At 39.1% G+C, this 17,141-nt stretch overlaps 1 protein-coding gene across 1 annotated transcript; it reads left to right on the plus strand.

The window, feature by feature from the left end:
- Positions 1–1,556: 1,556 nt before the first annotated feature.
- On the plus strand, positions 1,557–16,800 carry LOC103507659 (pancreatic triacylglycerol lipase-like; the record flags this gene model as incomplete). The annotated part of the gene is made up of 12 exons (XM_008472159.3): positions 1,557–1,670; positions 2,009–2,113; positions 8,598–8,803; positions 9,318–9,763; positions 11,351–11,505; positions 12,031–12,150; positions 12,954–13,100; positions 13,612–13,837; positions 14,269–14,640; positions 15,010–15,136; positions 15,321–15,527; positions 15,891–16,800. Coding segments are annotated over 12 exons (2,355 nt in total), but the record flags the coding sequence as incomplete, so codon positions are not given.
- Positions 16,801–17,141: the final 341 nt, after the last annotated feature.

Below are 17,141 nucleotides of genomic sequence, written 5' to 3' on the forward strand. Positions count from 1 at the left end.
GTGATACTCATTTAAGCCATATGGTAGAAATTGCTTCCTACACTTTTTGTATTATAGATCGAAGTTATGTCCGGTTTTGTAAGTTAATACTTAACTACTTGATAATAAACATCAACTGATGGTAAATCAAGTAAAATCTGTTGTTATTTCGTTTTTAGTTTGTTATCTGAAAGTTAAATCCTCTGGTTAACATGATAACTTAGTTACTGTACAAAGGTAGGTACTATGAAATTGGTCATAAAGGGACTTGGTAGTATTAACTCTAATAAGATTCGATATTTATAATGTTGTGTTGCTCTTTTATTCCAACATGGTCTTGGACATTCGATTAATTTTCTTTTAACCATCCAATGAAAGCGTCCCACCAACCTATTCCACAAACCCGAGTGCTTCACTGTATTTTATGTGGCAAATGCTTGCGCAATTTATTATTATTTAAGACATTTCTCTGTGTATGTTCATGTTTTTGTGGTTTTTCTGACATTGATAAATGCGGTGTTTGATTGAACATAAAAAGATTATGAATTGGTACATATTTTCAGATCAAGATATCATGTTGATTATTTATCATTATGATCGCGTGCTAAAGATTCTGGTTTAGAGATTTCGTGATCAAAAAAATCATACCAGATTATAATTTAAAGTCTTGCGAAACTTTAGAAGTATGTGTTGTTTTTTGAGGGTATCCATTCATTTTAGATTTAAGGATATCTTGAAGAAGCGGGGTCAAACGATTGGAATTAGCGATTGAAGTACCAAAGGTCACATGTGATAGACGTATCGCTTTTATTTATTTATTCATTTTTTAAATTAGTGATCTAATATAAATCATTCGTACAAATATGTAATGAGTATTCACTCTCACTTTCCTTCTTCTTCTTCCCCCCCTGATTTTTGAAAGGACAGGACGGTACAAAGCTGTACGGGATATATTGGCCAGGGAAAGAATCTTTCCTTATTCGAACTATAAAAGTACATTTCCATTCAGGTGATAAGCGTAACGTTGCTTAACTTTAGTTACTAGACGCAAAATCATTCCAGACATTGAAAAGTTACAAAGGGGTCAAGAAAGACTTCTGAATCCCCCTGTATTACACCTGATGCTATGTACACCTATACATTCTGTATATTTCTGTACGGTACTGCGTATTATGGCAGCTATTAAATCTATTATTATGACTACTTCTCACACTCGGCCTATATTTTTCTTTTAACCTACTGATTTACTGAGACTTATTGACACGCTCTGTGGCAAATTCTTCTTGACTTTTATGTTCCAGGTCTCAGGTCTCTAATAGCAGTTTTTTTCTACTTTACTGTTTACTCCTCTGTAAATATTGGTAAATTGTTTGTACATATTATAATATACCTAGAACATATTGGCTAATATTGCATATCTGAGAGTACTTTAAACCGCATAAAACTATCAATGACGTACGGACTAGATCGATTTTAGATTAGTTTCCCAGCCAGCCTAGTTAGCTTAGTTGGTAATGCGTCTGCCTTGTAAGCGCTAGGCCGCGGGTTCGATTCCCGCCCGGGGCGGATTTTATTTGCTTTTACAGGTGAAAGATTTCTTGACCAGATTTGCCAACATCCCAGACGTGTTAGAATTGGATCATCTGACTGTATCCGGAGATGTCACATTTGGCAAAGGAGTGTCACTCAGGGTAAGTATTTGGTTTCATGGTTTAGATAAGGCAGCACACTCATTTGTTTCTTAAAAAAAAAAAAAAAAGTATTTTGAAAATCGGAATCCAGTGAATCCAAGGGATCCACTTGGGGGCTGGATTCGTTTGGTTCACAGTGGTAGAACATAGGGATTTCAAAGAGAGAAGTAAAAAAAAAAATCTTTTTTTGAGAAAAATGAAAGGAAATTCAAAGGATCCCTGAATTCTTGAATCCATCGAATCCGTATGAGTCGGATGGATAAAAAAAAAAATAATAAAAAAACTAATGGAAACTTGTCTGGACTTTGTATTTACTTTAATCCCCATTTCATCCCCAGGGCACAGTCATCATTATTGCCAACCACGGAGACCGTATTGACATCCCATCAGGAGCTATCCTGGAAAACAAAATCGTCTCGGGTAACTTGAGAATCCTGGATCACTGAGTAATCCAACACCTTCGTCTTACTTGTTGCCATTCGTTGTTAAGTTTTAAGCCAAACTATCATTTATACACGTTCTCTTTCTTTTTCTTCCTGGCCTAATCCTATTGAAGTAGGGTCGGCGTACCTCTTTAGGGTGGTAGGAATATTCAGAGAATTTTTTAAATCTAGTTGTTTCTGTCCCTGGCCATATTAAATGTTCTGTCCCTTGACCCTCTCTGTATGTTCGTATTCTTTACAGTCATTTTCGTTATTTATGAGTAAACTACTTACTTTTTTACTATCGATTATCTTTTATTTTATGTTTTATTCAAATATTTGTATTACTAGTATCTCACCGATGAGACTTAGTCTGGGTCTAGATTTTTTGTTTTAGTAAGTTATTATAAACTGTGTTTTCTGTTGAACCAAAATTATCTGTGTTTTATGTTGAGCCATTGTTATTGTCCGGAAATTTGATTTCAAAATCGCCATGATGTATTTTGTTTTTAGTGTTCACTTCAGTGTTAATTGATTAGTATGTTTGCAAGGACTGAAAGTTAGAAAATCAAAAGTGTTTAGCCGTAACCCTAGACTACTTAGTATTGTTTAGCTTTAAATAAAGAATTTATCTATTTATTATTACTTTTAAGAGCACATAACCAAAGAATTAAAACGTATCCTCGGATGTGTGTTACAACGTATTTTGTTTAAAGTATACCATAGAAAAAATATATATTTATATTTTATTACAGTAATAATGGTTGTCTAGTTATTTTCCTCTTAATACAGTTTGTCATTCGTTGATGAAATCAGCTGTTCCGAGAGCGAACCTAAAATTTCGGGAATCGAACCCGCGACCCAACGCTTTGTTAAGTTTAATCATATGATCTTTACTCGTCTATTCCCAAGAGCAACTTTGCAAATATTTTGACGCCATTAAGAGAGGGGGAAAAATCAACATAACGAAAAACAGATTATCGAAATAATTTTTCTAACAAGTTTGCTTTTTTATTGGTACAATGAAGCGTACAATAAATCCCTAAACACACACAACACGTTAATCAATACCTCGGTCGGTGTGTAAAGGCCAAAAGTGAACGCCATAAAAAAATCTATTTCCATCTAGAAAAGATTGGCGAGTGAATTTAGCTGTGTATAAAGCAAACGTAAAATATATGTCATAACAAGAATAATGTCATAACAAAAAACAACAACAAAATACGCTTCAAAAGGTAACTAGGTAGTTCGTTTTCTCAAAGAGTAAACCAACAAGATATGAAGGAATGTTAAAAGCTTAGCTCGTTTTAGCCCTGCACACGAAAGAAATAACCCCAATAGAATCTGCACAATGAAAGATCGCAGATATTAGGATAGCTTTTTTTCTTCCTTTCAGGTAAGTACCTATTCAGTAGTTTTACTCCTGCAAATTTCGATTAACATTCCCATTAGAAAAGAAGGAAACCTAAAAAAGGTAAAGGTATCTTTTATAATTGACATTAACATGGATATGAAGTCAAAATTATAAAATTCCCCTTCTTCCTATAAAAATATTAATCAAAATTTGTAGGACTTCAAACAACATTTTGGGTGGGTTTCACCAACCTTCTTTTTAGCTTAACAGCCCTGTTAAGCTTATACAAATCAAATGGAACTTAGCAGGTTGTTAGCTTAACAGGCCTTCCAGAAGCTGAAAAAATAACAAAAATATTGGTGAAATCCAGCCTTTTTATTAGCAACATGAGCCTTAAACCTTGTTCGTGGAAAACCGCACTGGTTCACTCTTCGAGAATCGGAACCACAGTGTAGGAACGTATTATCATTTCATAAATAGTTGTCTAAGACAATCTCGACTACCCGAGTAAGCAAAACTACCGCGCAGTAAATTTCATGTGGTAACGCGATGAGATTGCTTTGGTATTCGCAGCTTGTCCCGGTCCCCTATGACAGCCTCGTGAAGATGGGAATGGAACAGGTATTGAATGGAAAGATACTTGTCTTCGCCTACACAAGGGTCGAAGAATCCTGCTAGTTGACTCTGGGAACAGACAAATAGTTTACAAAGACATTTAGAAGTCGTTCAGTGAACTGCAAAACTCACTAAACCGAAAAACTTCTATTCTGCCGGGAAACCTAGGACCTCCGGCGTGCAAGCCAAAAAAAGAGGTTTTTTTTCTGCTTTAAAGAATAAGCACAAGTCCTCACAAGAGAGTCTATTAAACACAGCTAGAGATCATCAGTGGATTGGAACACATCACATGCCTTCAGACACACTCCATTTGTCAAGGGTTTAGGCATTGCCTGGCCCTTGGGATCAATTTAATTTGAAGAAACCTATCACCCCGGTGTATGGCAGATATAATTATCTCTTCTTTATCCTGCCATCACCATTTGGCGAAAGCTAAAGCCGCTAAAACAACAGAAACAACCTTAGTACAGGCCAGCCTAGTTAGCTTAGTTGGTAATGCGTCTCCCTTGTAAGCGCTAGGCCGCGGGTTCGATTCCCGCCCGGGGCGGATTTTATCCTGATGGGATAAGGTTCGTTCTCGGAACGGCTGGCTTAGTCTAGAGCTAGCACTAAAAATCCCTCTACCTCATGATTAAAGGCATGGAATTGCGCATTTTGTCCCTAAGTGTTTGTAGTCCAGTGTACTTGGAGTACAATGAACATTTTACATTGCACTTCGTGCGAGGAGTGAGCAGTATAATTGGTTAAGCCCGATGGACATTTAACGGCCTGAGTAAAATTCTGTGGAAGTTTCAGTTGAATCGTGCGGTACTCGCCTTGGTAGCTCAACGGTCAAGTGCTCACCTGGTAATCAAGAGGTCGCGAGTTCAAATCCCACCAGGTAGAGAAATATATCTTCAAGTGTTTGAAAAATTGACAGTAGCTTAGTTGTATGTAGTAGCTGACTTTCTGGTAAAGGGACCTTTTAGTCTCATTCCAGCAGAATAGATTATGGACCTAAGTGATTGTTTCAAAACATCGATCTTACTCGTATTGTTGGCATAATAGAACTTTTTAGTCTTATTCGGCAGTATAAAATAATAATCAATAGGTACAATAAATAGATAAATACATTCAAGTACTTACTTGAATAAGTTTTCTGCGCCCGCTCGTAATCGTAGTTCCTTGTTTATTTCTTGATTCAGTTTTGATCTTTTATTTTGCAATTTTCCACGACAGGTTGCCACTCTTGGATCTGATCCCTGAAACAAAAGAAGAGAGAACTTTATTGGTAAAACTCCTTAAAATGTCTTAAAATAAAGTAAATAAAAATAAAATAGTGATTAATTGGATCGCAAAAATTCAGAAAAATAGAAATCACAAAAGAAGGCAATATTTTCTAATAAGTTCTTCACTTAAATTGCCTAAATAAAAAGGAGGCTTATTTAAAATTCCAAACCATTTGACAGGCTAATATTATAAATTTCAAGTGCATACAGTGAGTTATTACTAAATTACGTAGTCGAGAACCTATCTATAATTTCATGGTCCTCCGACAACTATCTTCAAAATTTCATAATTTCAATTTCGTTGGAATTTAAGTTATGAGCTTGATGGTCATAAGTCGTAACTGCTTCAACAGTACTGTGTCATCGCGGTAATCAAGAAGGCTATCTTAACCGCCGTCAGAATCCTCAGATCCTGCAGCCAGGATAATTCCTTCTTCGTTCTAAGAAGTAAACATCTTTTGCCATACATTTTGCTTTAGAGCCTTACAATAGGTGATTGATTGGGTCTAAGCAAAAGTGTGTAAAATCCGTATTTGGAATTCTGTTAATTTGGTGTCACCCAGTATACCTATCTTATATGATTCTATCCAGAGTTACACTGTATATCTTATATGAATCCCCAGTACATTATATTGTTTGGAGAAAGTTCATGTAGGAAACAGGGAGAAATATATTCGAGGAAGAGGAAGGAGAGAAGGGGAATTCTCTCTCCATTCTGCAAATGGAGAAAACTGTCAATGAAATTTTTACACCCTCTAAAAACAATGAAATCAAATAAATATTGTTGTTTTAGGGAGATGAGAAATTTTCTTCCTCTCTCTCTCTCCAAAATTTTCTTTAGCACCCCTCGTGTATGTGTATCTTTGTATTTGTCTTTCTTCTTCTTGTTTTTCTTCCTCTTCTTCTTCCTCTTCTTTCTCTTTCTTCTATCTCTTTCTCTTTTGTCCGTACAACCTTATCTTCTCTTTCTCTTCTTTCTTTACTCTATCTCCTGTTATCTCTCTCTCTCTCCCTCTTCCTTTTTCTCTCCTCTTTCTCTTCTCTTCCCCCTTTTCTTTCTCCTCCGCCACCTCCCTCTTCTTTTGGGGGGCTTAGGACTTTTTTTTTTACTTTTAATTTATTTTCATATCCCCCTCCTCTCAAAGTAAGTCTTCGATTTTTATTTCAATAAAATAATAATAATAAAAAAATACATTTCTCCTTACTATTCCCGCCCGGGGCGGATTTTATCCTGATGGGATAATGTTCGTTCTCGGAACGGCTGGCTTTCTCCTATCCCGTCTTCCTTCTTGGGTTCGATTCCCGCCCGGGGCGGATTTTATCCTGATGGGATAATGTTCGTTCTCGGAACGGCTGGCTTTCTCCTATCTGGTTCGATTCCCGCCCGGGGCGGATTTTATCCTGATGGGATAATGTTCGTTCTCGGAACGGCTGGCTTTCTCCTATCCCTCTCTTCCTTCTCTCTTCGATTTCGGGACGATAAGACCATAGCAGTTACAGTTCCCTCTGTTAAACCTCTTTAAAAAAGCTTCCTTCTCTCTTCGATTTCGGGACGATAAGACCATAGCAGTTACAGTTCCCTCTGTCAAACCTCTTTAAAATGGTTCGATTCCCGCCCGGGGCGGATTTTATCCTGATGGGATAATGTTCGTTCTCGGAACGGCTGGCTTTCTCCTATCCCTCTCTTCCTTCTCTGATTTTGGGACGATAAGACCATAGCAGTTACAGTTCCCTCTGTCAAACCTCTTAACAAAAAAATACATGTGTTTTTTTTTTTTATCCTGATGGGATAATGTTCGTTCTCGGAACGGCTGGCTTTCTCCTATCCTGTCTTCCTTCTCTCTTCGATTTCAACCATAGCAGTTACAGTTCCCTCTGTCAAACCTCTTAAAAAAAAGAACGTCTCTGATGGTAAAATTTTGTAGTCACAATCCGGGAGTTGGTGTTGTGACTCAGCCGGAATATGGAATTTTTGTAGTATCATTTTGTATACCTAATCGTCCTAATCCATAGTTATGACTGAAAATGAGTCATTCCTAAAATTACAATGATGAGTTTGATGAATTGTGAGTAAATAATTGACCCCATCAACCTCCATGATAGAGGGTTCGACTTCCGCTCGGGCCGAACTTTATCCTAAACAGATAAGGTTCGCTCTCGGATCGACTGACTTTCTCCTAGAATTTTGGAAGACACCAGCCCCCTGAACTTACTGTCCTAGTAAGGATAAAATTGTGAAATTCTAAGCCACCTTTCCAAACAATCACCAGAACTGACGTTACTTAACTTCACCTCGACAAAACTGTTGATAAACCTTTCTCATCTAACCTATGGAATGGGAGAATGTTTCTTATCTACAAAATGGATCAATTTGTATGAACGCCTGGAAACTGTTTTTGTGTATGCAATGTGCTGTGAATAAAACAACAGTGTTTTGACTAACAGTACCTTTTACCTACCAGGTTCTTTTCACTTCTTTATCTTCTCTTGGTTCTTTTATTTTTTCGTGCCAGCCTAGTTCGCTTGGAGGGACCGTCTGCCTTTTAAGCGCTAGGTCACGGGTTTGATTCTCAAAGGATTTCAGAAAGTTGAGGATAAAATCCGCCCCGGGCGGGAATCAAGCCCGCGGCCTAGCACTTACAAGGCAGACGCGCTACCAACTAAGCTTACTAAGCTAACTAGGCTGGCAGGCGAACTTTTTCCTCAACAGAGGTTCGTTTTCCGTACGGACGATAAGACCTGCGTTGTTACAGTGTCTCAAGCTGCACTAAAGTATCATCAATCGCAAACATCTGATGGCCAAAATTTGTTTCAGTCTGACTTGAGAGCAAGAATTTTTGTTAAAGATCAGACTAGGTAGTAAGATCAAAGACCTGGAAAAGTGGAAAGGGTATTCTTTTTTTTCTCTCTCTCTTTCTCTCCCTCTCTCTTTCTCTCTCTCTCTTATAGCCAGCCTAGTTAGCTTAGTTGGTAGTGCGTCTGCCTTGTAAGCGCTAGGCCGCAGGTTCGATTCCCGCCTGGGGCGGATAATGTTCGTTCTCGGAACGGCTGGCGTTCTCCTATCCTGTCTTCCTTCTCTCTTCGATTTCGGGACGATGAGACCATAGCAGTTACAGTTCCCTCTGTCAAACCTCTTTTTAAAAAAATCTCTCTCTTTCTCTCTCTCTCTTTCTTTTTACTTTCTATTATTTTTTAATAAATCGCATTATTATTTTCTTTATCTAAGTATTCTATTGCTTGCTATTCTATTCCATTCTTATCTTTCCAGATCCCCATTCGACTAGAGTTGACATCGCTGATAGCAAGAATCGTCACCATTCCACACACCCCATTCCAACATCCTATTCCTCAGAAGAAACAGCATTCATATCCACCATACGGACAACCTAATTCCAAACAAATCAGAAGATTACCAATCTGCCAATTCATCTTTATCCCATTCCGAAATCATCCTAAATCTTTGGATAAGAACTAGCCTAGACAAGATAGTCCTATACATGGCACGATAATGGTGTTCAAACATTCCAGTAGATCTTCATCTTATGTTTTTTCTATCAGTAAAAAGGAAAGTAAACACTAGTATCCGAATCTAGACGACCGAATACCTAACTAGCCTAGACAAGATAGTCTGGATTACATTTGGATTACACCTCAGAACCCCACGGCATTATCAACAGCAACATTTCGACTACAAAGTTACAAACAGCTTCATCAGCACCCTCAATCGTTCAGCCATCCAACAATAAAATATCCTACAAGTAAACCAAACGAGAACAAAACATCGAACTAGTTAAACCAAAATGGACCAACTGCGGCGACCCTGTTGAGATAATGACGATTATGCGAAGACTGCAAACAGCGTTCAAGAACGGTTAACCTAACCGGTCCAAGAGCTGCCTAAAACAATTAACAATAGAGCATCAAACTTTCTCCCTTACCGCTTTTCAACGGTTACTTGTTCACCAAAAATAACCGCATCAAACTTCAGCGCGTACCGTTTTCCCAAAATCAACACTAAATCGGTTTCCAAGACCGTCAAACCGGTTTGTCAAGGTCTTCAAACCAATTTCCCAAGGTCAAATCGGTTTCCAAGGTCATCCAACGGTTTTTTTCCAAGGTCATCAAAAATGGCGGCCGCCGACTACGCCGGCGTTCAAACCAAGGACGCGTTCGGCGTCGCCTCCACGCCCATCATTCCAACGCACCAGAATGTCGACTGTAAGCTGTATTCGCGGCGGTATGCGATCCTGGCGCTTTTCGTGGTGTATTCCGCAAGTAACGCCCTCCAGTGGATACAGTACGCGATAGTCAGCGATCACGTGATGAAATACTACGGGGTGGGCTCGTTCTACGTGGATTGTACCTCGATGATCTACATGCTCACGTACATTCCGCTGATAACACCCGGGTCCTGGTTCCTAGATAAATACGTAAGTTTGATTTTTTATACGCTGAGATTTTTTATACGTAATTTTATACGTAAGTTGAAAAAAAAAAAAAAAATGACAGAGTAAACTGTATAGCTGCTAAGGTTTTATCGTCCCGAAAGCGAAGACAGAAGAAAGACAGGATAGGAGAGGTGAGAAGGTATAATTAAGGAGATCTGGAGCATATTGCAAGAGTTGATATTTAGGTTACACGGGAAGAAAAAGAGGTGGAAGAGAGAAGAAGGAAAAGGAGAAGGAGAAGAAGAAGGAGAAGGAGAAGAAGAAGAAGAAGGAGAAGGAGAAGAAGAAGGAGGAGGAGAAGAAGGAGGAGAAGAAGAAGGAAAAGGAGAAGAAGAAGGACAAGAATAAGGAGAAGGAGGAGGAGAAGAAGAAGAAGAAGAAGAAGAAGAAGGAGAAGAAGAAGAAGGAGAAGAAGAAGAAGGAAAAGGAAAAGTAGAAGGAGAAGGAGAAGAAAAAGAAGAAGAAGAGGAGGAAGAAGGGAAAGAGAGAGGAGAAGAAGAAAAAGAAGAAGATGGAGAAGAAAGACAAGGAGAGGGAGAAGGAGAGAGATAGAGAGGAGGAGAAGGGGGAGAGAGAAAAAGAAATGAGAAAAAGCTCTGATGTTCTTTACATCTTTTACATCGGTATGACAGAGAAAAGGAGTGAACGAGAGAGAAAGAGAGAAGAGAGAGAGAGAGGAGAGAGAGAGAGAAAGAGAAAAGAGAGAAGAGAGAGAGGACTAGAGGAGAGAGAGAGAGAGAGGAGAGAGAGAGAGAGAGAGAGGAGAGGGAGTAAAAAAAGAGAAGAGAGGAGAGTAAAGAGAAGGGAGACCCCCTCTTTAAGAGCAGAGTAAGGATAGGAATGACTAAGAGAAGAGAGTAAAGAGACTATAGAGAGAGCATCAGTAAATTTTAACAAAATCAGACAACCGTAAGGATAAAACAGAGAAGAGTCATGTCGCGTCTCTACGAATTAGCAAAGCTGAAAAAAAAGCAAACTTGAAATTTGTAGAGCAAAATTTTTTGCATTTTCATTTTTTTTCCTCCACTTTTTCTCTAATCAAAAATGTGTCACAAAAGCTACAGCTCGTAATGAAATCAGTGAACCTTATTGAGCCTAGTTAGCTTTTGGAGGGTAGCGCGTCTGCCTTGTAAACGCAAGGTCGCGGGTTCGATCCCGTCTGAGAACTGTATCCTAAACAGTTAGGGTTCGTTCTGGGAACGACTGGCTTTGTCCCATCTTGTTCTCCTTTTCTATTCGATTTCGGGACATTAAGACATTTGACGTTCCAGTTCCCCCCCTATCAACCTTTTGGAAGGAAAAAAAAAACTATGCCTTCTTGGGTTTTGAACCTACGACCTCCTGATGACCAGGCGACCGCATGATGTGCTCATATGAATTGAAAACATGTGATTGATTTCCACCCGGGGCGGGTTTTAGCAGATAAGGTTCGTTCTAGGAACGGCTGGCTTTCTTTCTCTCTCCGCTTTCGGCACAAGACCTCAGCAGTTACAGTGCCCTTTATCAATTTGTTTGTATTATTTGACCCATTGTTTCGTGTTTTATTAACAAATGCCATCTTTTGTTTTCCCAGTTGAAAATGAGACTCGGTGTTACGATGAGCTAGGCTGTCTGAATGTCACCCGGGATTGGTATCACTTGATCTATCGACCGTTCAACATTTTCCCCCTACCACGTGCTGTCATTGATACGAGGTTCATTTTGTACACGAGGAAAAATCCCACGGAGGTAAGAAAACATGATTTTTCCCAGGTGTCCTAGGAATTCATCATTCTGGGAAAAATTTCCAATTTATTTCAGTCAAAACTCGTGCCAGCAGTCAGCGTGCAGCGGTTTCTATTCTAGTCACAAGTATCAACATGACACGAAAGAAATACAGGTGTGTTAGTCTTACAAGCACATACTACCGTTGTAAGTGGGTAAGTAGGTAAGTATGGGCAGATGGGCACAAAAAGAATTTTTACAAGAAAAGAAATGATCGGGTCCAGTTTTTATGAACGCCTGGAAACTAATCAAGTATGCAATGTGCAAAGCTTAAAAACCTTGGTGTTATCTACCTCTGTAGCTGGGTAGGGTATCTGACCACCAAAACTAACTTCTGTAAAACATGGAATATATCAGAAAATAATGACTTAGGTATTTTAGGTACCTATTTATATTCTCAAGTTAAAACTCCATAATTTTCGTCCCAAAAAATTTAATGTCAAAACACTCTAAAGAGTCTAAAGTCAAACTCGTGCCATTTGATTTCAGGGACACATGCTGAAAGTTCAAAATGAGCGAACAATAGAGAAGTCAAACTTCGACCCTAAGAAGAAAACCAAATTCATCATTCATGGATTTATAGATACACCCTTGAGTTCCTGGGTCAAAGTAAGTACACGTGTAAACAGATGAGGTATGGAATTTTATATAGGTATGTAGGTAGATAAGAGAACTTAATTTATAGGTACCTGTAGATAATAGAATTTAATTTATATCCCAAGGATGAGACTTGCAAGTCCCTTTTCCATTGTATTTTGTGAACCCCCCCTTTTACCCCCGCAAAAGAGGATATTACCCTCTACATATAATAGGTAATAAGGTCCCTACATTATTTGAGAATTTGTCTACAATGATAGAAGTAGCCTGCATTGGGGTAAAAGGGACTCTGGGACTATTAAATCTATAAAATGAATGGGTAAAAGGCAGAGTGGACGAAGTCCAAAAATTGACTTTCTGATCTACTTTTTATATTGGTCGCGAACTTCACTTTAGTGTTGTATTGAGATGGCTATCTCTATTTAAACTTTGACTAGTCCTAAACTTTGATTCCATTTTTCTCAAAACGCTTTTTTTGGACTTAGTCCGCTCTGCCTCTTAGCCATTCAAATATTGCCTACCTTATTTATACTGTCGGCTAAGACTAAAAAGACCCATTATGCCAACTTTCGTTCTCTCGAGCCCATTCTCTCTCGCATGTGAGACACAGAAAGCGCTTTGTTTGACAGGGCATTTAGCATTTATTCATACCAATACCAACATAGCGTATTACATTGTAATAATTGAATTGCGTAAAGGAAAGTTCTCACTTGTCGTGAGTTTCATCCGATTACAATTTTATTTTATTGGGAACGGGCTTCAACTTTTTAGTGATCTTTCATCACACCATTCACACTCCTGGTTCTGTTTTACAGGAAATGAGGAGAGAGCTTCTGAAACACTCAGACTGGAATGTCATCGTAGTGGATTGGGCAGGAGGTTCTTTACCTCTCTACACGCAAGCTACAGCCAACACGAGACTAGTAGGTCTGGAGCTGGCCTACTTCGTTAACTATTTGAAGGTGCGTTCAACTTTTATTTCCATTTTAAACTTTTAATAAACTAAAAAAAAGTAAAACTTTTACATCAGTCGATGTTCCCCATTTAGGTACCCTATTTACATAGGTAGTCGGAACAAACTTGGAATTTTTTTCTGTCGTCCTTTGTTGTTTTTGAATTTAGAGAGGTATTTTGGAAGAAAGCTTTTTCTCAAACATAACGAGAGTCTTTTAAGTTACCTACTTAGGAGATTGTCCCCGGGGGAATTCTAATGAGACGATGCGATGATGGAAATTTCAATTTGCCTGATTTACCTATTCTCTTGTGACTCTTTTAAATGTTGTTTGTTAATTGTCTTATCGCCCATCTGATGAGGGACATATGTACTACGGGATGGACATGCCACAGACCACATGCGTCTAATGTAGCAGTTGTTTCATGGCTACGAAATAAAAACGGTGGTGAAATACTATTTATTTTTATTATTATTATTTTAAGTGAATGCCTTCTAATCAAAATCTTTTCCTTTTTCAGGACAACTACGGCCTGAATCCGGCCGATGTTCACATGATCGGCCACTCCCTTGGGGCCCACACTGCAGGGTATGCAGGCCAGGCTATTGAAGGCCTTGGCCGAATCACAGGCTTAGACCCAGCTGAACCCTATTTTCAGGGAATGCCCCCCTTTGCTCGTCTGGACCCGACGGATGCAGATCTTGTGGATGTCATTCATACAGACGGGTCCTCCATCTTCCTTCTAGGTAATAAGAAGGGGTCACGGATGGTCCAGTGGTAACGCCTTGCAGAAGGCCCGGGTTCGAATCCCTCCATAGACAAAAATTTGTATTCGTTTTTCGATTGCAAATATTTCAAAGGGTTACTTTCTGGTGTTCTCATGTTGACCCAGCACCAAAATAGGAAGTATTTTGTGTCTCTTCTCGACCATCTGATGAGAGGCATACTACAGGATGGACATATTGGACATGCTACGACACAGACCACATGCGTCTAAAATGTAGGAGTTATTTCATTGCTACGAAATAAAAACGGCGGTGAACCAATCATAATTATCTATTCGTGTAATATTACATTATTATCTTTTGTTATCTATCGCATATAACCATAGCTCTCTGGAGAAAAATAAATACATAATACGAGTATTAACATCAAATCTCCATTTCGTTCTGCTCAGGCTATGGAATGAGTGAAACGTGTGGCCATCTGGACTTCTATCCGAACAACGGCAAGGAGCAGCCAGGCTGCGATCTCACCGAGACGCCCCTTCCACTCACCCTCATCAAGGAAGGAATAGAAGAGGCAGGCCGAGTCCTCGTCGCTTGCAACCATGTCCGTGCCATCAAACTCTTCACTGAGTCGATCAACTCCAAGTGCCCCTATGTTGCGCATAGGTGTCCGTCCTATCAACATTTCCTGCAGGGACGATGCTTCTCATGTGGGGAAAATGGAACGGGTTGCGCCCTCATGGGCTTGGAAGCCCAGAAAACTAATCACCCACCGGGCTCCAAATACTACATCACCACCGGGAAAGAGGTGCCGTTTTGCAGTAAGTGTTCTAAAAGTGTTCTCTAGGGATTTGGTAACGTTTCAGTTTTTCTAGACAGGCGATGTCAAATCGGTCAAATTGAAGAGAGTGAGTCTTGTAAGCGCTAGGCCGCGGGTTTGATTCTCACCCGTGGTGGATTTTATCCTGATGGAATAATGTTTGTTCTCGGAACGGCTGGCTTTCTCCTATCCTGTCTTCTTTCTCTCTTCGATTTCGGGACGGGAAGACCTTAGCAGTTACAGTTTCCTCTATCAAACCTCTTTTTTCAAGAGTGAAGAGGACCAATTTTATATCTCTAGGCATGAACTTCGAACATTTTCATAGAAGGTAAATGGATTTGACCGTCATAGTGTTTTGTTTGTTTTCCAGGGCATCATTACAGGATCACGTTGGATCTGGCCCGGCCTCCCAGGGCAGAGACTTGGGTGCAAGGATTCATGAGGGTTTCACTTCACAGTGATAATGGTGTCATCCGGAATCTGGATCTGACACCGAAGTAAGTTTTAATGAAAGGTAGAATTGAACATATTTAAATGAGGCCACAAGTGACCAAAACTTTTGTTTATGAAAGGGTGGACTTTTTGAGGTTTTTCGGGTGGAGTTCTCCGTTCTCCACTTGAAAATTCCACTTCTCTCTTATTTCATACAACATTTTTCTCATTATCTCTTTACTTCCCCAGTGGTTACGAGAAGTTGGAGCATGGTACCTCGCGTAGTTTCGTCGTCACTCATCCTGAAGACGTCGGTACTATCAACAAGGTAGAGTTCTACTGGGAGTACGATATGGACGTTCTCCAACCCCGCTCTCTGTGTTTCCTCTGGTGTAATGACCACTTGTATGTGTCCTCTATCAAGGTGACTGAGACCAAGGACATCATGGCCCGAGAGTAAGTTGATGACTAAGAGAACGGGGTGGTTCTAGAGTTTATTCGGGGATGTCTGATTGTATTTCCTAAAGAGTCGGTTTAGTTGGTTTGAATCCCTCTAAAGACTCCTATGGGTAGCTGTTTACATACCTGGTTCGAATTTCAAACCCTTCTCAAATGAGTTAATGGAGGACGTATTAAATAGCCCTGAAAAACGGACAATGCTCTGATTTCACTGCGGAGCGCGGCGCTAAGGCAAAATATGAGCGGGTTACGAAAACTAGTCTATCTGTACTATGTAGGTATAGGTTGGTTCATATAGCTATTTCAACTCCCTAAATTTCACCAATGCTAATCTATTCTTCGTTTTCTTTCTTGTTCCAGTAAGAGAGCCATCGAGACAAACAGCAAGCTGTGTAGTCCCGGCTATCGAGAGTATGCAGACGTAGCTTCCCGCTCCTCTGCCGTCTTCCTGGACAATTCCTGTGAGGAAGACTTGCTCACCAATTTCTGAAAGCTCTGTTCTCGAAACTTGCTGGATTGTAAAATTTCTAGACTGAGAGAGTCCTTCTGAGAAAGTCTCCAACACTCGCATTTGATCTCTATTCGCTCAAAATTTGAGCTTCCGAAATCGTCCGTTCAGGGAACTATTCCCTCAAAATATTTCCGAGGGCGAGCGTTTTTCATATTTAGAGAGAATTTCACGTGTTCAGCGCAGTACTCTGCGTATGTTCTTGGAACGCCGCGCGCTGGATGGAACGTGAACAGAAGTTGAGAAAGTCTGCTATCGCTTTTTGGAGTCTCCGTATTTTACGCTGACCAATTTTTCGAGTTTCCTGTGGTATTTTATGAGCACATTTTTTTTTGTGATCCATGAGAATCTCAAGATGTAATCTAGGAATGAGACTTGATGATGACGTCACGACACATGGACTAGAGGACCTTTGAAGTTCATATGTCTATGTTGTAGATAGCCATATTTTAAACACTTGTATGTATGTGGCCATATTTTATTTAACTGGAAAGGAAATACTGGATTTGAAATTTCCAAAGAACTGACGACCGAATTGACAATTTTATTAATTTTTCTTCACACTCTTATTGAATTCTAAGAATGAGAAATTTTAAAAGTAAGTCTGACTATTATTTGGATTCGTTTCGTACCCGTACCTATGTATACAAACATTTTATGTACCTATTTAAAAGAATCATCTGAATTCTGAATTGTACATATTTATTTTATTATTTCAAATTGTACCTTCTGCGGACGCAAGAAAACAAATGGACAATAATGCACTCCTTTACTAGATTAGCTGAAGTAGCAAACATAAGGTTACTATCTATTACAAAATAGAAAATAAAAATATAATTCAATCAATAAAATTACCTACCTATCCCTTTTTCTCCTTTTTACTTTCCTTAGCCTATAATAAGGAAAGTAATGTATTTAGAATAGAATAAACAAAAGACTTTTTACTGTTCAATTTCTGTTTTCTGAGTTTTAGCTGGATCGTATTTGTCTGGCTAAAGGAGCTATCTACCCACGTAAACTATCGACATTTGAAGAAGAACTTCAGTATTGGTTTGGTTTTGATAAAATATGAATATTATTTTATATTTAAAAATAGATAAATA

Source organism: Diaphorina citri, unplaced genomic scaffold (assembly GCF_000475195.1).
Source record: "Diaphorina citri unplaced genomic scaffold, Diaci psyllid genome assembly version 1.1 scaffold332, whole genome shotgun sequence".
Taxonomy (NCBI): Eukaryota; Metazoa; Arthropoda; class Insecta; order Hemiptera; family Psyllidae; genus Diaphorina; species Diaphorina citri.